The sequence below is a fragment of the Dendrobates tinctorius genome, unplaced genomic scaffold (assembly GCF_039654945.1).
Source record: "Dendrobates tinctorius isolate UK_male_01 unplaced genomic scaffold, ASM3965494v1 ptg000155l, whole genome shotgun sequence".
Lineage (NCBI taxonomy): Eukaryota > Metazoa > Chordata > Amphibia > Anura > Dendrobatidae > Dendrobates > Dendrobates tinctorius.
The window spans coordinates 7,392,354-7,412,634 of record NW_027361822.1 but is presented as its reverse complement, the minus strand read 5'-3'; the positions used below and the strand labels follow the sequence as shown (position 1 = coordinate 7,412,634).

At 44.0% G+C, this 20,281-nt stretch overlaps 1 protein-coding gene across 1 annotated transcript in view; it reads right to left on the bottom strand.

The window, feature by feature from the left end:
* Positions 1–20,281, bottom strand: part of LOC141051171 (uncharacterized) — a 218,882-nt gene that overhangs the window by 108,115 nt on the left and 90,486 nt on the right. The window contains 4 exon segments of the mRNA XM_073548036.1: positions 5,201–5,291; positions 6,875–6,972; positions 7,056–7,179; positions 7,263–7,436. Of these exon segments, the coding sequence (XP_073404137.1) occupies positions 5,201–5,291; positions 6,875–6,972; positions 7,056–7,179; positions 7,263–7,436 (487 nt within the window).

The following is a 20,281-nucleotide window of genomic DNA, read 5'->3' as shown; positions in this document are numbered from 1 at the left end:
CAGAATGGTTTTTAACAGGGAGAAATGCAAAGTACTACATCTGGGCAATAAAAATGAAAAAATAATATATAGAATGGGAGGAATAGGGCTAAGTAACAGCACATGTGAAAAAGACTTGGGTATACTAATAGATCACAGACTGAATATGAGTCAACAGTGTGATGCAGCAGCAAAAAAGGCAAATGCAATTCTAGGATGTATTAACAGAAGCATACAGTCTAGATCACGTGAAGTAATTATTTCCCTCTACTCCTCTTTGGTCAGACCTCATCTGGAATATTGTGTCCAATTTTGGGCACCACATTTTAAAAAAGACATCAACAAACTGGAGCAAGTTCAGAAAAGAGCGACCAGAATGGTGACCGGTCTGCAAACCCTGTCTTATGAGGAAAGGTTGCAGGATTTGGGAATGTTTAGTTTGCAAAAGAGAAGACTGAGAGGAGACTTAATAGCTGTCTACAAATATCTAAAGGGCTGTCACATTGTAGAAGGATCAACTTTATTCTCATTTGCACAAGGAAAGACTAGAAGCAATGGGATGAAGCTGAATGGGAGGAGACACAGATTAGATATTAGAAAAAACTTTTTGACAGTTAGAGTGATCAATGAGTGGAACAGGCTGCCACGAGAAGTGGTGAGTTCTCCTTCAATGGAAGTCTTCAAACAGAGGCTGGACAGACATCTAACTGGGATGATTTAGCGAATCCTGCTTTGAGCAGGGGGTTGGACCAGATGGCCCAGGAGGTCCCTTCCAACTCTACGATTCTATGATTCTATGATTCTATGATTCTAAGAAGTAGGCAAAGTGGCTACCGAGGTGCCGAATGTGCCAAAGTGGCTACCAAGTGGCCAAAGTGGCTACCAAGTGGCTACTGAGGTGCCGAATGTGCCAAAGTGGCTACCAAGTGGCCAAAGTGGCTACTGATATGCTGAATGTGCCAAAGTGGCTACCAAGTGGCCAAAGTGGCTACCAAGGTGCCGAATGTGCCAAACTGGCTACCAAGTGGCCAAAGTGGCTACCGAGGTGCCGAATGTGCCAAAAAGTGGCTACCAAGTGGCCAAAGTGGCTACCAAGCGGCCAAAGTGGCTACCGAGGTGCCGAATGTGCCAAAGTGGCTACCAAGTGGCCAAAGTGGCTCCCAAGTGGCTACTGAGGTGCCGAATGTGCCAAAGTGGCTACCAAGTAGCCGAAGTGGTTACCGAGGTGCCGAATGTGCCAAAGGGGCTACCGAGGTGCCGAATGTGCCAAAGTGGCTACCAAGTGGCCAAAGTGGCTACCAAGCGGCCAAAGTGGCTATTGAGGTGCCAAATGTGCCAAAGAGGCTACCAAGTGGCCGATGTGGTTACCGAGGTGCCGAATGTGCCAAAGTGGCTACCAAGTGGCCAAAGTGGCTACCGAGGTGCCGAATGTGCCAAAGTGGCTACCAAGTGGCCAAAGTGGCTCCCAAGTGGCTACTGAGGTGCCGAATGTGCCAAAGTGGCTACTAAGTGGCCACTGATATGCCGAATGTGCCAAAGTGGCTACCAAGCGGCCAAACTAGCTACTGAGGTGCCGAATGTGCCAAAGTGGCTACTAAGTGGCCACTGATATGCCGAATGTGCCAAAGTGGCTACCAAGCGGCCAAAGTAGCTACTGAGGTGCCTAATGTGCCTAAGTGGCTACCAAGTGGCCAAAGTGGCTACCAAGGTGCAGAATATGCCAAAGTGGCTACCAAGTGGCCAAACTGACTACCAAGTGGCCAAAGTGGCTACAGAGGTGCCGAATGTGCCAAAGTGGCTACCAAATGGCCAAAGTGGCTACTGATGTGCCAAAGTGGCTACCAAGTGTCCAAAGTGGCTACCAAGGTGCCGAATGTGCCAAAGTGGCTACCAACGTGCCGAATGTGCCAAAGTGGCTACCAAGTGGCCAGAGTGGCTACTGAGGGGCCGAATGTGCCAAAGTGGCTACCAAGTGGCCAAAGTGGCTACCGAGGTGCCGAATGTGCCAAAGTGGCTACCAAGTGGCCAAAGTGGCTACCACCACTGTTCTTTACAAGTGTCTGGACCCCGTTCATTTCATCATTGTGGGTCCCAGCGTCCCCTTAAAGCAAATGGTGGTGACATCACACAGGTCCTTTAGCCTGCACCCAATATTATATGATGGTGACATCACTACATCACCTTCATTGGCTTCATATACAACCCATCCCAGGTTGTGCCATCGCTATACACAACATTCACATTCTAACTTTACTTTCTCACAGTTGACACCTGACACACTGCTGTAAAGCTGGCAGCGCTGTTCAAGCACCATGTATTTCCTTCAGGAAATGCCCATCTAATTCTAAATTGTTTTTCTAGGAGTTCCTCTTTTACCTTGAAGTCCAGCATGTGTCATCCCTTTACTGGTATTTCCTCGCTGCTGTTAATCGCATTACACAATCAATCTCTGCAGCGGCATTTAAAGTGTGCCCTTTCAGCAACAATCATGGGGTGCTTTCTTTTGCAATTTCACCACACTTGGATTCCCCCCCCAATTTTCCAGTACATTTTATGGTTTTACAAATAAGGTCATTCAAAACTACAACTCGTCCCATAAAAAATAAAATAAAAAAGCTTTAGCCCTTGGAAGAAAGAGGAAAAAACAAAAGCACAAAAAAGGAGTACTTATTTCTCAACTAGATGGAGGCCCAATGCTATTGCATCGGGAGGGCGGTAATGTCACTATGGGGGCTGGCTTTGCAGCATTGAGTATCTCTCCCCAAATGTGCTCAACCACCTATCCACTCTGTTTCCCCATGTGCTGACTTCTCCCGTCTGTGCTCTCTTCTGTCTTCCCCATGTGCTATCCCCCTTGTCTGCTGTCTCTCTCTTCTTCCTGTGCTGTTTTCTCCCCTCATGTGCTGTCCCATTTGAGCTGTCTCCCCCTGTGCTCTGTCTCTCTCACTCCTGTGTCTGACTGTGAACAGAACATACCACAGCTCCTGGGCAGGGGAGGAAGCAAAAGACAATACTGACATTACAGCAGGAGATCGCAGATTTTTTTGTGAGGTAAAACAGGCAGTGAAATATTTTACCTCACAAAATGTATCCTCTGTGATCTCCTGCTGTATTGTCAGTATTGTCTTTTGCTTCCTCCCCTACCCAGGAGATGTGGTATGCTCCGTACATGGTCAGACACAGTCAATTTTTAAAATGAACTTTCGTTCGGGGGAAAACCGCTTTAATCTGACCGGCTTCCACTGCCTGTAGACATGTTGCGCATCTGCCACCAGGATCAGCCGAATGATTAACTGCGTCTGCGTGCGCTGGTGGTACTGCACAATAGGTTGGTACCAGCAGCAGTCTCCATATTGAGACACCCATCACTTGGGTGTCCCAATATGGCGGTTGGTAAACTTTCTCCACTTGGAATTCTGGGATATGGTGACATCTGGACAGAACAGGAAATTAAAACATTACAAGGCAATTATATAAATAGATTTCCTTGCCGTTCCTCCTGCACTGCTGCCGAATTACTCCGTCAATCTCTATATTTACAGATGGACAGATACACTACTCACAAAAAGTTAGGGATATTTGAGTTTTAGGCGAAATTTATGGAAAACGTAAACAGTTCACGCTACAGTCATATTTTATCATGGAAGTAGGGCATTTAAGTAGAAACATGGTAATTTCCTCATCTTAAACAATTTATTGAAAGAAAAGCCAACAACAGTGGTGGTTATACCCCAACGGAAAATGTCAGTGTCCCCTTAACAACGATGTTTCAAGCTGTTCACATTAGAGTCATTGTCTGCTGAGACATGGCATCCCACTCTTCTTGAAGGGCGACCCTCTGGTCATTGAGGTTCTGGGGTACAGAGATACAAGCCTCTAAACGGCGACTAAGATAATCCCATAGGTTTTGTATGGGACTCAGGTCTGGAGAAAGTACAGTCTCCAACATCCGTTCCCTAATGATGCAAACTTGATGAGCTGAAACATTGTTGTCCATGAAGCTGAAATTAGGCCTGTGTTGTTCGCGCAGAGGCATAAACACTGGATTAATAATGTTATTAAAGTAGTAGGGGCTTGTCACTGTACCATTCATAAAGTGTAGGGCAGTTCTGTATTGACTAGACGCACCTGGCCACACTGTAACACCACTACCAAAGGCTTGTCTGGTGATAATAGTGGCTGATGCATAGTGCTCTCCTTGATGTCGCCAACATCGATGGCAGCCATCATTTCTGCTCAGCGTGAATCGACTTTCATCAGTGAACAGCACGAAGATCCTTTTTTCCCTCGTCCAGGGTAGATGCTCCCTGGCCCATGGTGGTGTAGTCAGGTTGTCTAGCACACAGACCATGCTGATGTCAATTGGTTTGAATGGTTTGACATGACACTTGGGTGACTCTCACCTTCCTTAAATGTGCCTGGAGTTGTGTGGTAGTCATCATCCGGTACCGAAGGGCATAGTTCACAATGAAGTGGTCATCACTGTGCAATGTGGTCCAAGAACATCCACTTCTCTGCCTTTCTGTGACTCTCTTCTAATCTCTCTGCATCTCTGTTGCAACCTGCTGATGACACTGTGACACTCTAAGCTCAGTGGCCACTTCCGTCTGAGAACATCCTGCTTGAAGCCTCACAATATCGAGGAACTGTTGATCAATTTTCAGGTGTCGTCTTGGTCTCATGATGTGAAAATGTGAACAGCATGGTATGGAGGACTATTTAATACCAATTCTAATTGAACCCTGAAATGTATTGGGCAATTCATGGATCAAACACCAGTTGTGAATTTTGCCATTTAGATCCTTGTTAGAGAACAGCAAGTTGTGCAAAAAGTACTGAAACACTGAACAGTTGGATTTGTGTATTCAAAAGTCTTGAGACGGTCATATTAAGTTCACCTGAAAACGTTACAGTGCATTCCAGGTTCAGCCTGAAATTTTGCTGAAAGCCAAATATCCCTAACTTTTTGTGACTAGTGTATGTGACTGACCACTGACCACAGCGTTGACCAATTCAGAAGTTACATATTTGTATGGCCAGAACAGAAAGTGCGGAGATGTATTTTTTTTCTCTGTTGAAAAAAGCGGCTCTTCAATTTTAGCCACTTTACAGTAACTTTAAAGTTATAAAATAGCTGCTTAACATACCCTAAAAACTGAGACATATAATTGCATCACTCAGTGATGGACTAGTATATATGACCTTAGTAGTAACTGCTCACCTGTGCGGTTATCTGTAGGAATCTCCTCTTTACACCGCTCATCACCTGTCACATATGTCTCTGTAGTATTAATATGGGGCAGATCTTCACCCTTAAAGAAATATTGTAAAAGTCACAGAGAGATGAAGAAGCTATGTGAAATTATAAATGACAGAAAAAAAATAAATAAATAAATTTAAATAATGACCAAGAATGTCAGCAGTAGTTATCAGATAGCTGGGGGTCTTCTGTATAAATCCAACCTTTTGACTCCTAAAACATGCATTAAATGGCGACTTTATTAGAGACACCCATTGTTCTGTATGAATATTGGCCGGCTTTGCACATAAAACAGTCTATTTTGGTTTATTCAAGCATCATACACCGCAACGTAGGCCATGTTACACATCACAGACCTCTCATGGTCTACAGCACTTCATAATACATGACATTATATTGCAGTCTCTAATCATGCTGGACCTCTCGCTTCGTCCAGTTACCGTGGGTGACTGCACGCTGAACAGTTCAGTAACATCCAAGGAACATCACAAGCACCAACAGTCTGTGGAGTTGCCTTACAGGAGCTCCTGCTCCACATGCTGACTTCTGTCAGTCCTCTGTCCTGGGGAAGCTGACTTACTGGGATCACCGTCCTTGTGACCAGGGCACTCCCGACAGTCCAGACCCGCAGAAGGAACGGTAGCTTCCCCAATGCAATGCCGTCACAGACTCTGCTCATACGACCTCTCCCTGTGCGCTTCAGGAAGTCCACTCCTTGCACCTTCCAACACAGGCCTTCAGGTCCATGGCCTCACCATGTGCTCCAGGAATCTGATCCACATCCACACAGGACCTTTCAACACAGAGACCTCGAGACCTTACACACAGACTATTCAGGTCCATACACTCGGAACCATGTGACCCATACCCTGGTCACATTATGTACCTGTAACCACCCCCACAGGTGGGCGGTGTATGTGTGGTTACTCATTCCCGCCCAGCTCTCTGACTAACCCTATAAGCCCCCCTATTATAAATAAGCAAAAACTCCTGGAACTACAAGTCCCAGCACAACATTATTTCGGACTTACAGCGCAGAGGACCTTTGCGACACATACCGGCCATTTACAATCATGCCGGTCACGTCTTACCATCAATCTCAGATACGCCTCCATGCGTCTCCTAAGGAGCACATACAGCGCCCCCTAGCTGTAACGGGTCACTGCCTCACACCGTATAGTCAGAATAGCTTCTCACAGTGCAGCAAATTACATAGATACAGTAGGTACTAATAAACCCTAAACAGCTCGTTCCATCTTGTCTTGTAGGATTAAGATATGGGGACTGCAAATGTCACGGAAACAAGGGAGAAAAAAATAATTTTAATTCAATCACAACATGTAAAGGTTAATTTAGTACTGACAACCATGCCATGCTTGATAACTTAGTAGTTCCATTCTAATGTGGATTCACACTGAAGCTGATCAACTAAAAGCTTGCTCACTTGATTTTATTGAGAACTCCTTGGTGATGGGTCATTAAATACAATGAAGCTTCAGTAATGAAATGGACTATGTCTCTAACAATGTGGCCATTCAGTGCATAAAACACGATAGAATACACGACAGAATGTAAGACCTTCACAGCCTTCTGCACATCATGGAAGACATTTATTTACACCTTTTCTCCATCTACCTGATGATGCTGAGGAACATTGGGATATTCTTGTTTACAGTCCTGAGGAAGAAGAGGATGGGGACATCTCTCTGGTGTTGTCCTCTTACTGGATACAACTGGAGAAAACACATACAGGGACCGAATTCATTCTTTACATACAGATAATTATAGGCCGTGCGTACTTAGTCCTGTCTATTACCTGGTGATGTGAGGAGTTGGGGAACCTTCATCATGACGTCATTGTACAGATCTTTGTTTCCTTCTAAATACTCCCACTCCTCCATGGAGAAATAGACGGCGACATCCTGACACCTTATAGGAACCTGCCACATACAATGATACCGTCATCCCACCGATCCCTCCATAGCATTACTGTATAATGTCCCAGCATTCCCAGCAGTGTCACCTCTCCAGTCAGCAGCTCAATCATCTTGTAGGTGAGTTCTAGGATCTTCTGGTCATTGATGTCCTCATGTATCAGGGGGAGAGGTGGAGGACCCGTGATTGTACTCAGGGTTCTTCTCCATCCCTCAGACACAGGGGCCTGACAGCGCTCACTAGAGGTCTTCTTCACTACTGTGTAATCCTGGTTATGGAGAGACACATTAATAAATCTCACTACAGACATTTCCAGAGTCCTCACCTCTCCAGTTCTGTCCATCTGTTATTCCCATAGATAAGAATGATGTAATGTGACGTCATCAGAATCTCTCACCTCTCCAGTAAGCCGGAAGAGGATCTCTAGGGTGAGGTGTAATATCCTCTCCACCATCTTGTCCCTGTTTGTATCCATCCTTGTAGGGTCACTCAGGAGAATTATCTTTTATAGAAGATCTCCACTGAGAGGATCCGATATTGTAGGGACCTGAAGAGGAAGAAGATGAGCTGATGTAAAATTATAAAAAATCCCATGTAATAATACAATTACTGGAGATATTGGGTTTGAAAAGATTGAAAAAATGGTAATTATAGTGTGACAATGGGTGTGGTAGTATAAAAGAAAAAAAAACATACTATGGCTAAGAACGTGGAAGCCATAAGAAGCAGCACCATCCATCAGGGCAATAGCAGAAACTAGCGCCGTTCCTCACTGTCCTCAGTTGATTCCGTTGAGCATAGTAGTGGGGAGGAAGTAAATGTTATTTTGGAATATATGAATATATGGCACCACATCTCTCATCTCAGCCACAGCAGGATAATTTTTCTTATGACAATGACATCAGTTTAAATCAATGTCTGCTGCCATAGCAGTTAAACTTTTAATTACAGACTTAATTCCATTATTGACACCTCTGGCTGTTCTGCCCCTTAGTCCTAAGTGACACAGCACTATGGGGGCTTATGAACATATTTTATAACAACTTCTTTGACTTAATTTTTGGGAAGAAATAAACATTCGCCTTTGATCAGAGAAGATGGAGTACATAATTCAATTACCTAGTTAGTGTGATACTAGGGGCATAGGCAGAGGATGCCAAGGTGGTAGTAGCACTTGGTGTCATGGCAAATAGAGCTGGAGTACAGCGGAGGAGAAGGCGGATGAGAGCTAGGCTTTCCAGGACATTTCCCACACTGAGGCAAGGAATGATCAGAAATTATGATAATGAACATTGTGTGGTGGCCAAGACCTGGGAAACTGATTTACATTATGCAGAGGTGAAGCTATCAGTGAAGGAAGGTAGTGATGTGGAAGATGAAGAGCATAGCCTTCATTTGGCCCAAATATGTTTTGGTGGCATATCTGCTAATTCTGCAGTCAGCTAGGGAGCAAGTGATGCTTCAAGTGCTGTAGGTGGAGTCCCTACATCTTGCATGTGGAAATTCTTTTTCACATTGCTAGCTGATAAACCTTTTGCAGTGTGCTGCCTGTGAAGGAGGAAAATAAGCCTTGAATGGCCATACTTGAATAGACTAGGAATTGCATCTCTCTATCAGAGCATACCGTACATTGATACCACTTGATCATTTAGAAAAAACAAGTTGACCAGTTGTAGGAGCAAAGCTCAAGCTACCCAAATACCCATTCTCCTTGCACTCGTCTTGCTGGTAGCCAATCTGTATCCTCAAGTAGTACCTGGTTGGTGTAATTATCATTAAACTACTGCTTGACGTACTCTGACTACCCCTCCTTCACTCAGCTGGATATTCATCTCATATTGTGTAGCAACAAAACATCCTTGCAATGTGCCATCTAAACCCGCACTCAATTAACTTTGCTGGAGGTGCAGTCGCTGCGGTACATCTTAGTGAACGCCACTTCTTTTCAAGAAAGTTTGTTGAGGTTCACTGGAAGAAATGTAGATGAAATTATTTCTCATAGAAAAATATGCCTATCATAAACAAAAGAAGAAGTTACTATGGTCAAGGAGATCACGTTATTCATAACCCATTGGGTGAGTGCTTTGAGAAAGCATCAACGCTCCATTGTAAAATTATATGTGGAAATGAAGCCTCCATGGTAGATATGGTTCCATTGCCTGGCATTGGTTACCCACCTCTTGTACATTTTCCTCAATGGACATGACTTCATCTTCAGTGGAAACAGAATACAGGTAATATGCCAAATTTAGCTCCTTTTGGGAAGCTGGTAACATTTTTCCCCATGATGATTTTATAACCATTGTCTAAAAGCATGGCTAACCAGTTGTTATCCCTTTGTTGGATGCAAAATAAAATGCAATGCACCTACTTCTGGCCCTCAGTCTTTTAGTTTCTTGTAAACTTACGCACTGTCAAGCTGTTTTACAGATTGTGAGAATGGGCAACAAAAGCCATTCAGGGGATGAGCTGCTCCTCTCCGTTAAGAAGCAAATTTCACACTGGATGGCTTCCCGCGAACTGCAACTGGACATTGTCATAAGCAAAAAATACCCAGAGCTTTCGGGCTGCTTTAGATTTGGACAAAGTAACTAACTAATGCTCACTCCATTGTGCACATTCTAAATCTAATTGTGAAAATTTTCTTCAATAAGTAGGGTGGTGACTGGAGATGAGCCAATTTGATTGTGTCCCTGCTTATTAGACTGTGTGTTGGGCTCTCCATGCATGTGTTGTGACAGTGACCCAGCTGCAACACATGCAGCAGCAGAGCCGAACAGCTGATCAGCCTGCGAGCTCCATGTATGCAGGTTCCCTCTGCAGCTTATTCGGTAAGTGCTATAAGCTTGCTGAATAAGCAGGGACCTGATCAAATTCACTAATCTCTAGTGGTGACCATTGCCAGAAAAGTATCTTGGCATCTCAACCATTCTTACGTGGCGAAGCACGCCCACCAGGCTTTGCAAAAATTGAATGATCTGCTTGAGCGCTGCCTGATTTTCAGTATACTGGAATTCAACACTGCATATGTTGGAGCATTTCTACGATTACTTTGAAGTCCACCAATGGCAACTTATGAGGAATGTGTATCATCAGTAAAAAGCCTTCCAAAGGCAAAGACTACTAGACTTGTCAGTAGACAGTAGACAGAACTTTAGCAAAACACTCACAAGAATGCAATAGGGAACAGAAGAAAAACGGTAAGTTCTAAATGTTCATTGCGACCTTGGGGTTGTTAGGGACCCTCAACATCAATGCTACATGCAACATTATGTGGCAGAGGGGGAGCAGCAGCAAGTGGATGTAGAGTGGAACATCAAATTATCCTAAGTACTGTATATGCAGGGAACAAGGATGTTAGTCTGAAATATGATTGTTGAATGAATCATGGATTATTTTGTTTAGTGCAGCTGATGACAATAATTAGATCAACCACAGCATCTGCCTGTCCACGGTGTTCTACACTGTTGAGCTTCTGCCAGTACTGATCCCCCTCACACTAGTCATCATATTATATTTAAACTGTGCAACTGGTGCATAGGGTGTCAGTGCTGCCCCCACAAAGTTGAACATCCTTCTGCCATTCCCTTCATATTCTATACTAAATGGTGGCTACACTCTCAATAGATAGCCACACATTTCTGGCATGTCCATTTTATAGATATACTATACAGCTTGGGCCGCCATTTCTGTCTCTGCACAGCTGGACATCGTCATTCCTGTCCCTTCATATTCAACATTGTGTACTGCCGTTGCTGATAAATATCCACATACATAATCTGCTTGTCCATTGTATTCTACAGCTATGCTGCACTGATGCTAGGTACCCCTAACATGTACAGGGTAAATGCTGTTCCCAAATAATGGATAATTTATGGATGGCTTTTAAGAAGCCATTGCTTCTTCACTTTCAAAAGTGGTCTCATAAAAAGCGATAATTCTTGGGTGGCTTATTACCGTAAAAAGTCATTGCTTCAATATTTTACCAAATCAGCAAACCTGATACTGATCAGAAAACAGAGATAATTTTTAGTCAGGTTGTTAACAAGCCATTGCTTCTTCTTTTTCCAAACCACAAACCCATTGAAATAGGATTAGTATGCTATGACTGCAATGTATTATTAAACAGGCTGTTGATTAACAAGAGTTACCATCTAATGATGAGCATGTTATAAGGTGCTGTCCAAGCATGGTCGTGTGCTAACCGAGTGTCTGTTAGGCAACCTTTGCATGTGTTGTGGCTGTCAAACAGCCGCGAGACATGCAGACGCGGAATCTTGAACATGTTCCTTGAGCACATCGAATATACTCGGTTAGTACCCAAGCTCAGAAAACACATTCTCAAAGCACATTTGCGCCTCACTATTATCATCCAATTACACATAGACATTCATGCTTAGGTCTCTTGCTCATTATTATGAACTTAAAAAGAGTTCAATGCAGTCCTAGGAGATGTCAGTTACATCTTTTACGGGCAGTTAGTGGAATTGGAGTATTGCCATTTGAAAAGAATAAATTTGCTGCAAATCCATTTTTTTAAAAAAAGATTCAACAAAGCAGGTGAATTTGAATTTCAAAAGATTCGATCATTTTTACATTATGGCTTTCTAGTAGTTTTCCCGCTGTAAGCACTACGGTCTGACACATGTCCATACCAGTCATGAGTCTAAGAATATGATGAGAAGAAAATCACAACTTATTTAAAAGAGGTTACCTGGAATTTTGTGAAATTTGCCACCGTGATAAAATACCCATAAATCCATTTTTGCAGCAGCGCACAACTCAACCAACTCTGATTCATGATTACATGAGTGCTGAGGCAAGTGGTAGTGAAGGAGTGTCTTCAATTCTAAAGCAAAGTACAGCCAACATATCAGACTTTTTTTCTATGAATATAAATTTTAGTAGCTGCCCTGCATACAAAAACTTATGACTCGGCATCCCCAATACTATAGTGGATATTCAGTAGCAGCCTGAATGGTGGTGCCCTGTGCAAAATTCCCATTGGTGCCCCCATCCCATTGATTTTTACCAGTTTCCTAAAACACAAACAAGGGCTATAGGCCATTTTTTTTATACCCTAAGAAAATTGATTTTTGGTTTCTTCACATAGTTTTTTTTTTCTGGCATGAAATGATACCACCCACATGCAGAATATTATAAATTCCTCTGAATATTTGGTTTGGAATTTGTACCTCAAATACCATCAAGTCTGAACTCACCCTCAAATGGTCATTCCAATCTTGTACATTCATGCTTTATCCACACGATATCATAGAATCCTAGAATGTTAGAGTTGGAAGGGACCTCCAGGGTCATCGTGTCCAACCCCCTGCTCAATGCAGGATTCACCAAAACATCTCAGACAAATGTCTGTCCAGCCTCTGTTTAACCCCTTTACCCCCAAGAGTCGTTTGCACGTTCATGACCGGGCCAATTTTTACAATTCTGACCACTGTCCCTTTATGAGGTAATAACTCTGAAACGCTTCCATGGATCCCGGTGATTCTGACACTGTTTTCTCGTGACATATTGTACTTCATGGTAGTGGTAAAATTTCATTCATATAACTTGCCTTTATTTGTGAAAAAAATGGAAATTTGGCAAAAATGTTGAAAATTTTGCAATTTTCCAACTTTTAATTTTTATGCCCTTAAATCACAGAGATATGGCACACAAAAAACTTAATAAGTAACATTTCCCACATGTTTACTTTACATCAGCACAATATTGGAACCAAATTTTTTTTTTTGTTAGGAAGTTATAAGGGCTAAAAGTTGACCAGCGATTTCTCATTTTTGCAACACCATTTTATTTTTACGGACCACGTCACATTTGAAGCAACTTTGAGGGGTCTATAGGATAGAAATACCCAAAAGTGACACCATTCTAAAAACTGCACCCGTTAAGGTGCTCAAAACCACATTCAAGAAGTTTATTAACCCATCAGGTGCTTCACAGAAATTTTTTGAATATTTAAAAAAAAAATTAACATTTAACTTTTTTCACAAAAAAAATACTTCAGGTTCAATTTTTTTTATTTTACCAAGGGTAACAGGAGAAATTGGACTGGAAAAGTTATTGTGCAATTTGTCCCGAGTACGCTGATACCTGACATGTGCGAGGGAACCACTGTTTCGGCCCATCACAGAGCTCAGAAGGGAAGGAGCGCCGTTTGACTTTTTCAATGCAAAATTGGCTGGAATTCAGATCGGATGCCATGTCACGTTTGGAGAGCCCCTGATGTACCTAAACAGTGGAAACCCCCCACAAGTGACCCCATTTTGGAAACTAGACCCAACAAGGAACTTATCTAGATATGTGGTGAGAACTTTGAACCCACAAGGGCTTCACAGAAGTTTATAACGTACAGCGGTACAATTAAAAAATCATATTTTTTCCACAAAAATGAACTTTTCACCCGCAATTTTTATTTTCCCAAGGGTAACAGGACCCTAAAAGTTGTTGTGCAATTTGTCTTGAGTACGCTGATACCCCATATGTGGGTGTAAACGACTATTTGGGCGCATGGCAGAGCTCGGAAGGGAAGCAGCGCCATTTGACGCTTTTGGCTGGAATTGAGATCGGACATCATGTCGAGTTTGGAAAGCCCCTGATGTACCTAACCAGTGGAATCCCCCCACAAGTGACCCCATTTTGGAAACTAGACCCCCTAAGGAACTTATCTAGATGTGTGGTGAGCACTTTGAACCCCCAAGGGCTTCACACAAGTTTATAATGCCCGGGCATGAAAATAAAAAAATCGTAGTTTTCCACAAACATGATCATTTAGTCCCCAATTTTTTTATTTTCCCAAGGGTACCAGGAGAAATTGGACCCCAAACGTTGTTGTCCAATTTGTCCTGAGTACGCTGATACCTCATATGTGGGAGAAAACTACTGTATGGGCACACATCGGGGCTCGGAAGGGAAGTAGTGATGTTTTGTAATGCAGACTTTGATGGAATGGTCTGTGGGTGTCATGTGCGTTTGGAGAGCGTCTGATGTGCCTAAACTATTGAAACTCCCCACAAGTGACCCCATTTTGGAAACTAGACCCCCCACGGAACTTATCTAGATGTGTAGTGAGCACTTTGAAAACCCAAGTGCTTCACAGAAGTATATAACGCCCAGGCGTGAAAATAAAAAAAACATTTTTTTTCCACAAAAATGATATTTTTGCCCCCAATTTTTTATTTTCCTAAGGGCAACAGGAGAAATAGGACCCCAAAAGTTGTTTTGCGATTTGTCCTGAGTAGGCTGATACCCCAGCTGATACCCCATATGTGGGAGTAAAACACTGTTTGGGCGCATGGCAGAGCTTGGAAGGGAAGGAGCACCATTTGACTTATTCAACGCAGAAATGGCTGGAATTGAGATCAGACACCATGTTGCGTTTGGAGAGCACCTGATGTGCGCAAACAGTGGAAACCCCCCAATTCTAACTCCAACCCTAACCCCAACCAGGGCCGGTTTTAGGCAAAGTGGGGACCTAGGCAAAGTTTAAAATGGGGCCCCAAATGCTAACATATTGCACATCACACATTAGCATTTTGATTGTATTTACATGCGCTGAGTTCAGGCCGCTAAATGATCGACAAAATTGAAGAAGTCGTTCAATACTTGTTTCCCAGCCCCTTTCCACCATCTGAGAAAGAATGATGGGGACAGAACGATCACTAATGGATCACTAAGGATGTGTGCACACATTGCGGTTTTTGCTGTGGATCCACAGCGGATTTGGTCCTGCGGATCCGCAGCGGATTTGATCCTGTGGATCCGCAGCGGATTTGGTTCTACGGATCCGCAGCAGTTTCCATGCGGTTTACAGTACCATGTAATCCTATGGAAAACCAAATCTGCCGTGCACATGCTGCGGAAAATTCCGGGCAGATTTGCTGCGGTTTATTTTCCGCAGCATGTTACTTCTTTTTTGCGGAACCGCAGCTGCAGTGTACGTTCCGGGACATACAAATCAATCAATCTCTCTCATCCGCACTGCCAAACCTCACTAAAACCTGCATCAAATCCGCTGTACACATGCTAGGAATCCGCAGGAAAAATGCATGTGTTTTACCCTGCGGTTTCTGCCAAGAGATATGGATTCTCTGCAGAATAAGCCGCAGACTAATCCGCAACGTGTGCACGCACCCTAACAGATCACCATACAGTATCATGTTATCAGCAGCATCTACAGTTTACACCCCATAGTCCTCCATATAATATAATCTGCCCCATAGTCCTCCATATAGTATAATACACTCCTCAGTCCTCCATTTAGTATAATACACTCCTTATAGCCCTCCATATATTAAAATACACTGCTCAGTCCTCCATATAGTATAATACACTCCCCATAGTCCTCCATATAGTATAATACACTCCTCAGTCCTCCATATAGTATAATACACTCCTCATAGCCCTCCATATATTAAAATATACTGCTCAGTCCTCTATATAGTATAATACACTCCTCATAGTTCTCCATATAGTATAATGCACCGCCATAGTCACCCATGTAGTACAATTCACTTCCCATAGCATAATGCACCCCATAGTTCTTCATATAATGTATTCCCCATAGTCCTCGATACAGTATAATGCAGTCCACATATAGTATAATGCAGCCACCCAATAGAGCATAATGCAGCCACCCCAGAGTATAATGCATCCCTGCCATACAATATAATGTAACCCCCATAGAATATAATGCAGCCCCCCTCTTATAGTATAATGCAGCCACCCCTTAGAGAATAATGCAGCTACCCCAGAGTATAATGCAGCCACTCCACAGAATATAATGTAACACCCCATAGAATATAATGCAGCCTCACCCCCCATATAGTATAATGCAGCCCCTCCATAGAATATATGGCAACCCCCTCCTAGGATATAATGCAGCCCCTTATATAGTATAATGTAACCCCTCCATAGAATACAATGTAGCCCTCCTCATATAGTATAATGCAGCCCCCATCGAATATAATATAATACAGCCCCCCATAGGTTATACAGCCTAACTGCAGCAGGAAGGAAGGACTTTTGATAGCGCTCCCTCTCACATTTAGGATGAAGTAGCTGGTCACTGACAGTACTGCACATCTTTGTCACGGTCTCATGCATGGGATGGGAATCATTCTGCACCATGTAGCTCACCTTGGCCAGTATCCTCCTGTCGCCTACTTCCTGAACTGGGTCAAGGGGGCATCCCAGGACAGAGCTGGCCCTTCTAATCAGTTTGTCCAGCCTATTCCTGTCCCTGGTTGATATGCCACTACCCCAGCACGCCACACCAAAGAAGATGACTGATGCCACAACAGAGTTGTGGCATCAGTTGAAGAAGGATGCAAGGAGTGCCCCTCTAACTCCGAAGGCTCTCAGCCTTCTGAGCAGATAAAGCCTGCTTTGGCCCTTCCTGTACACTGCATCCAAGTGATGGGCCCAGTCAAGCTTATTATTGAGGATCACACCAAGGTACTTATAGGTGTCGACTATCTCAATGTCCTTTCCCTGAATGTTCACCACTACTGGTGGATTTTTGCCCTTGCGAAAGTCCACCACCAATTCCTTGGTCTTCCCGGAATTAATCCTAAGGTGGTTCCTCTGACACCACTCCACAAAAGTTTGGTTAGTATCTCTGTACTCTCTTTCATCTCCTCCTGTGATGAGGCCTACTATTGCAGAATCATCAGAATACTTCTGCAAGTAGCAGCTAGATGAGTTGCACCTAAAATCCGCAGTGTACAGTGTGAAGAGAAAAGGGGCAAGAACTGTACCTTGAGGTGCCCCTGTATTGCAGATCACTGTGTCTGACACACTGTCCCGAACCTTTACAAACTGAGGTCGGTTCGTGAGGTAGTTAAGGATCCAGGTGGAGAGTTGGAGGTCCACACCAACAAGGCCCAGCTTGTCTCTCAGTAGACCTGGCTGTATGGTGTTAAAAGCACTAGAGAAATCGAAGAACATTATTCTCAGTGTTCCCAGGTTTCTCCAGGTGAGAGAGAGTCCTATCTAGAAGGTGGATAATGGCATCATCCACACCAATGCCCGGCCTGTAGGCAAACTGGAGAGGGTCCATATCCGAGCTCACTAGAGGACGGAGACGTGTGAGAATCAATCTCTCTAATACCTTCATCAGGTGTGATGTCAATGCTACAGGTCTATAGTCATTAAGGTCTTTCGGATAAGGTTATATAACACAACCGCATAGTATATAGCCCAGGACCACATGGTATATAGCCCAGCACCACATGGTATACAGCCCAGCCCACCATGGTATACAGCCCAGCCCACCATGGTATACAGCACAGCATGGTATATAGCCCACCATGGTATAATACAGCCCACCATGGTATACAGGCTGTATTCCATGCTGGGCTGTATAATACAGCCCAGCATGGTATACAGCCCACCATGGTATAATACAGCCCAGCATGGTATATAGCCACCCCAGAATAGTATAATACAGCCCAGCATGGTCTAATACAGCCCAACATGGTATATAGCCCCCCCAGAATGGTATAATACAGCCCAGTATGGTATATAGCCCCCCAGAATGGAATACAGCCCAGCATGGTATAATACAGCCAAGCATGGTATATAGCCCCCCCAGAATTGTATAATAAAGCCCAGGATGGTATAATACAGCCCAGCATGGTATATAGCACCCCAAAATGGAATAATACAGCCCAGTATGGTATATAGCCCCCCAGCATGGTATAATACAGCCCAGCATGGTATATAGCCCCCCAAGAATGGTGTAATACAGGCTAGCATGGTATAATACAGCCCAGCATGGTATATAGCCCCCCCAGAATGGAATAATACAGCCCAGCAAGGTATAATACAGCCCAGCATGGTATATAGCCCCCCCAGAATGGTATAATACAGCCCAGCATGGTATATAGCCCCCCCAGAATGGTATAATACAGCCCAGCACGGTATAATACAGCCCAGCATGGTATATACCCCCCCAGAATGGAATAATACAGCCCAGCATGGTATAATACAGCCTAGCATGGTATATAGCCCCCCCAGAATGGTATAATACAGCCCAGCATGGTATAATACAGCCCAGCATGGTATATAGCCCCCCAGAATGGTATAATACAGCCCAGCATGGTATAATACAGCCCAGCATGGTATATAGCCCCCCAGAATAGTATAATACAGCCCAGCATGGTATAATACAGCCCAGCATGGTATATAGCCCTCCCAGAGTGGTATAATACAGCCCAGCATGGTATAATACAGCCCAGCATGGTATATAGCCCCCCAGAATGGTGTAATACAGCCCAGTATGGTATATAGCCCCCCCAGAATGGTATAATACAGCCCAGCATGGTATATGGCCCCCCAGAATGGTATAATACAGCCCAGCACGGTATAATACAGCCCAGCATGGTATATACCCCCCCAGAATGGAATAATACAGCCCAGCATGGTATAATACAGCCTAGCATGGTATATAGCCCCCCCAGAATGGTATAATACAGCCCAGCATGGTATAATACAGCCCAGCATGGTATATAGCCCCCCAGAATGGTATAATACAGCCCAGCATGGTATAATACAGCCCAGCATGGTATATAGCCCTCCCAGAGTGGTATAATACAGCCCAGCATGGTATAATACAGCCCAGCATGGTATATAGCCCCCCAGAATGGTGTAATACAGCCCAGTATGGTATATAGCCCCCCCAGAATGGTATAATACAGCCCAGCATGGTATATAGCCCCCCCAGAATGGTATAATACAGCCCAGCACGGTATAATACAGCCCAGCATGGTATATACCCCCCCAGAATGGAATAATACAGCCCAGCATGGTATAATACAGCCTAGCATGGTATATAGCCCCCCCAGAATGGTATAATACAGCCCAGCATGGTATAATACAGCCCAGCATGGTATATAGCCCCCCAGAATGGTATAATACAGTCCAGCATGGTATAATACAGCCCAGCATGGTATATAGCCCCCCAGAATGGTATAATACAGCCCAGCATGGTATAATACAGCCCAGCATGGTATATAGCCCTCCCAGAGTGGTATAATACAGCCCAGCATGGTATAATACAGCCCAGCATGGTATATAGCCCCCCAGAATGGTGTAATACAGCCCAGTATGGTATATAGCCCCCCCAGAATGGTATAATACAGCCCAGCATGGTATATGGCCCCCCAGATTGTTTTAATACAGCCCAGCATGGTATAATGCAGCCCAGCATGGTATATAGCCCCCCCCAGAATGGTATAATACAGCACAGCACGGTATAATAAAGCCCAGCATGGTATATAGCCCCCCCAGATTGGTGTAATACAGCCCAGCATGGTATATAGCCCCCTAGAATGGTATGATACAGCCCAGCATGGTATATAGTCCCCCAAGCATGGTATATACCCCCCAGAATGGTATAATACAGCCCAGCATGGTATAATACAGCCCAGCATGGTATATAGCCCTCCCAGAGTGGTATAATACAGCCCAGCATGGTATAATACAGCCCAGCATGGTATATAGCCCACCAGAATGGTATAATACAGCCCAGCATGGTATAATACAGCCCAGCATGGTATATAGCCCCCCAGAATGGTATAATACAGCCCAGCATGGTATAATACAGCCCAGCATGGTATATAGCCCCCCCAGAATGGTATAATACAGCCCAGCACGGTATAATACAGCCCAGCATGATATATAGCCCCCCCAGAATGGTATAATACAGCCCAGCATGGTATAATACAGCCCAGCATGGTATATAGCCCCCCAGAATGGTATAATACAGCCCAGCATGGTATAATACAGCCCAGCATGGTATATAGCCCCCCCAGAATGGCATAATACAGCCCAGCATGGTATAATACAGCCCAGCATGGTATATAGCCCTCCCAGAATGGCATAATACAGCCCAGCATGGTATAATACAGCCCAGCATGGTATATAGCCCCCCAGAATGGTATAATACAGCCCAGCATGGTATAGTACAGCCCAGCATGGTATATAGCCCCCCCAGAATGGCATAATACAGCCCAGCATGGTATAATACAGCCCAGCATGGTATATAGTCCCCGCAGAATGGTATAATACAGCCCAGCATGGTATAAT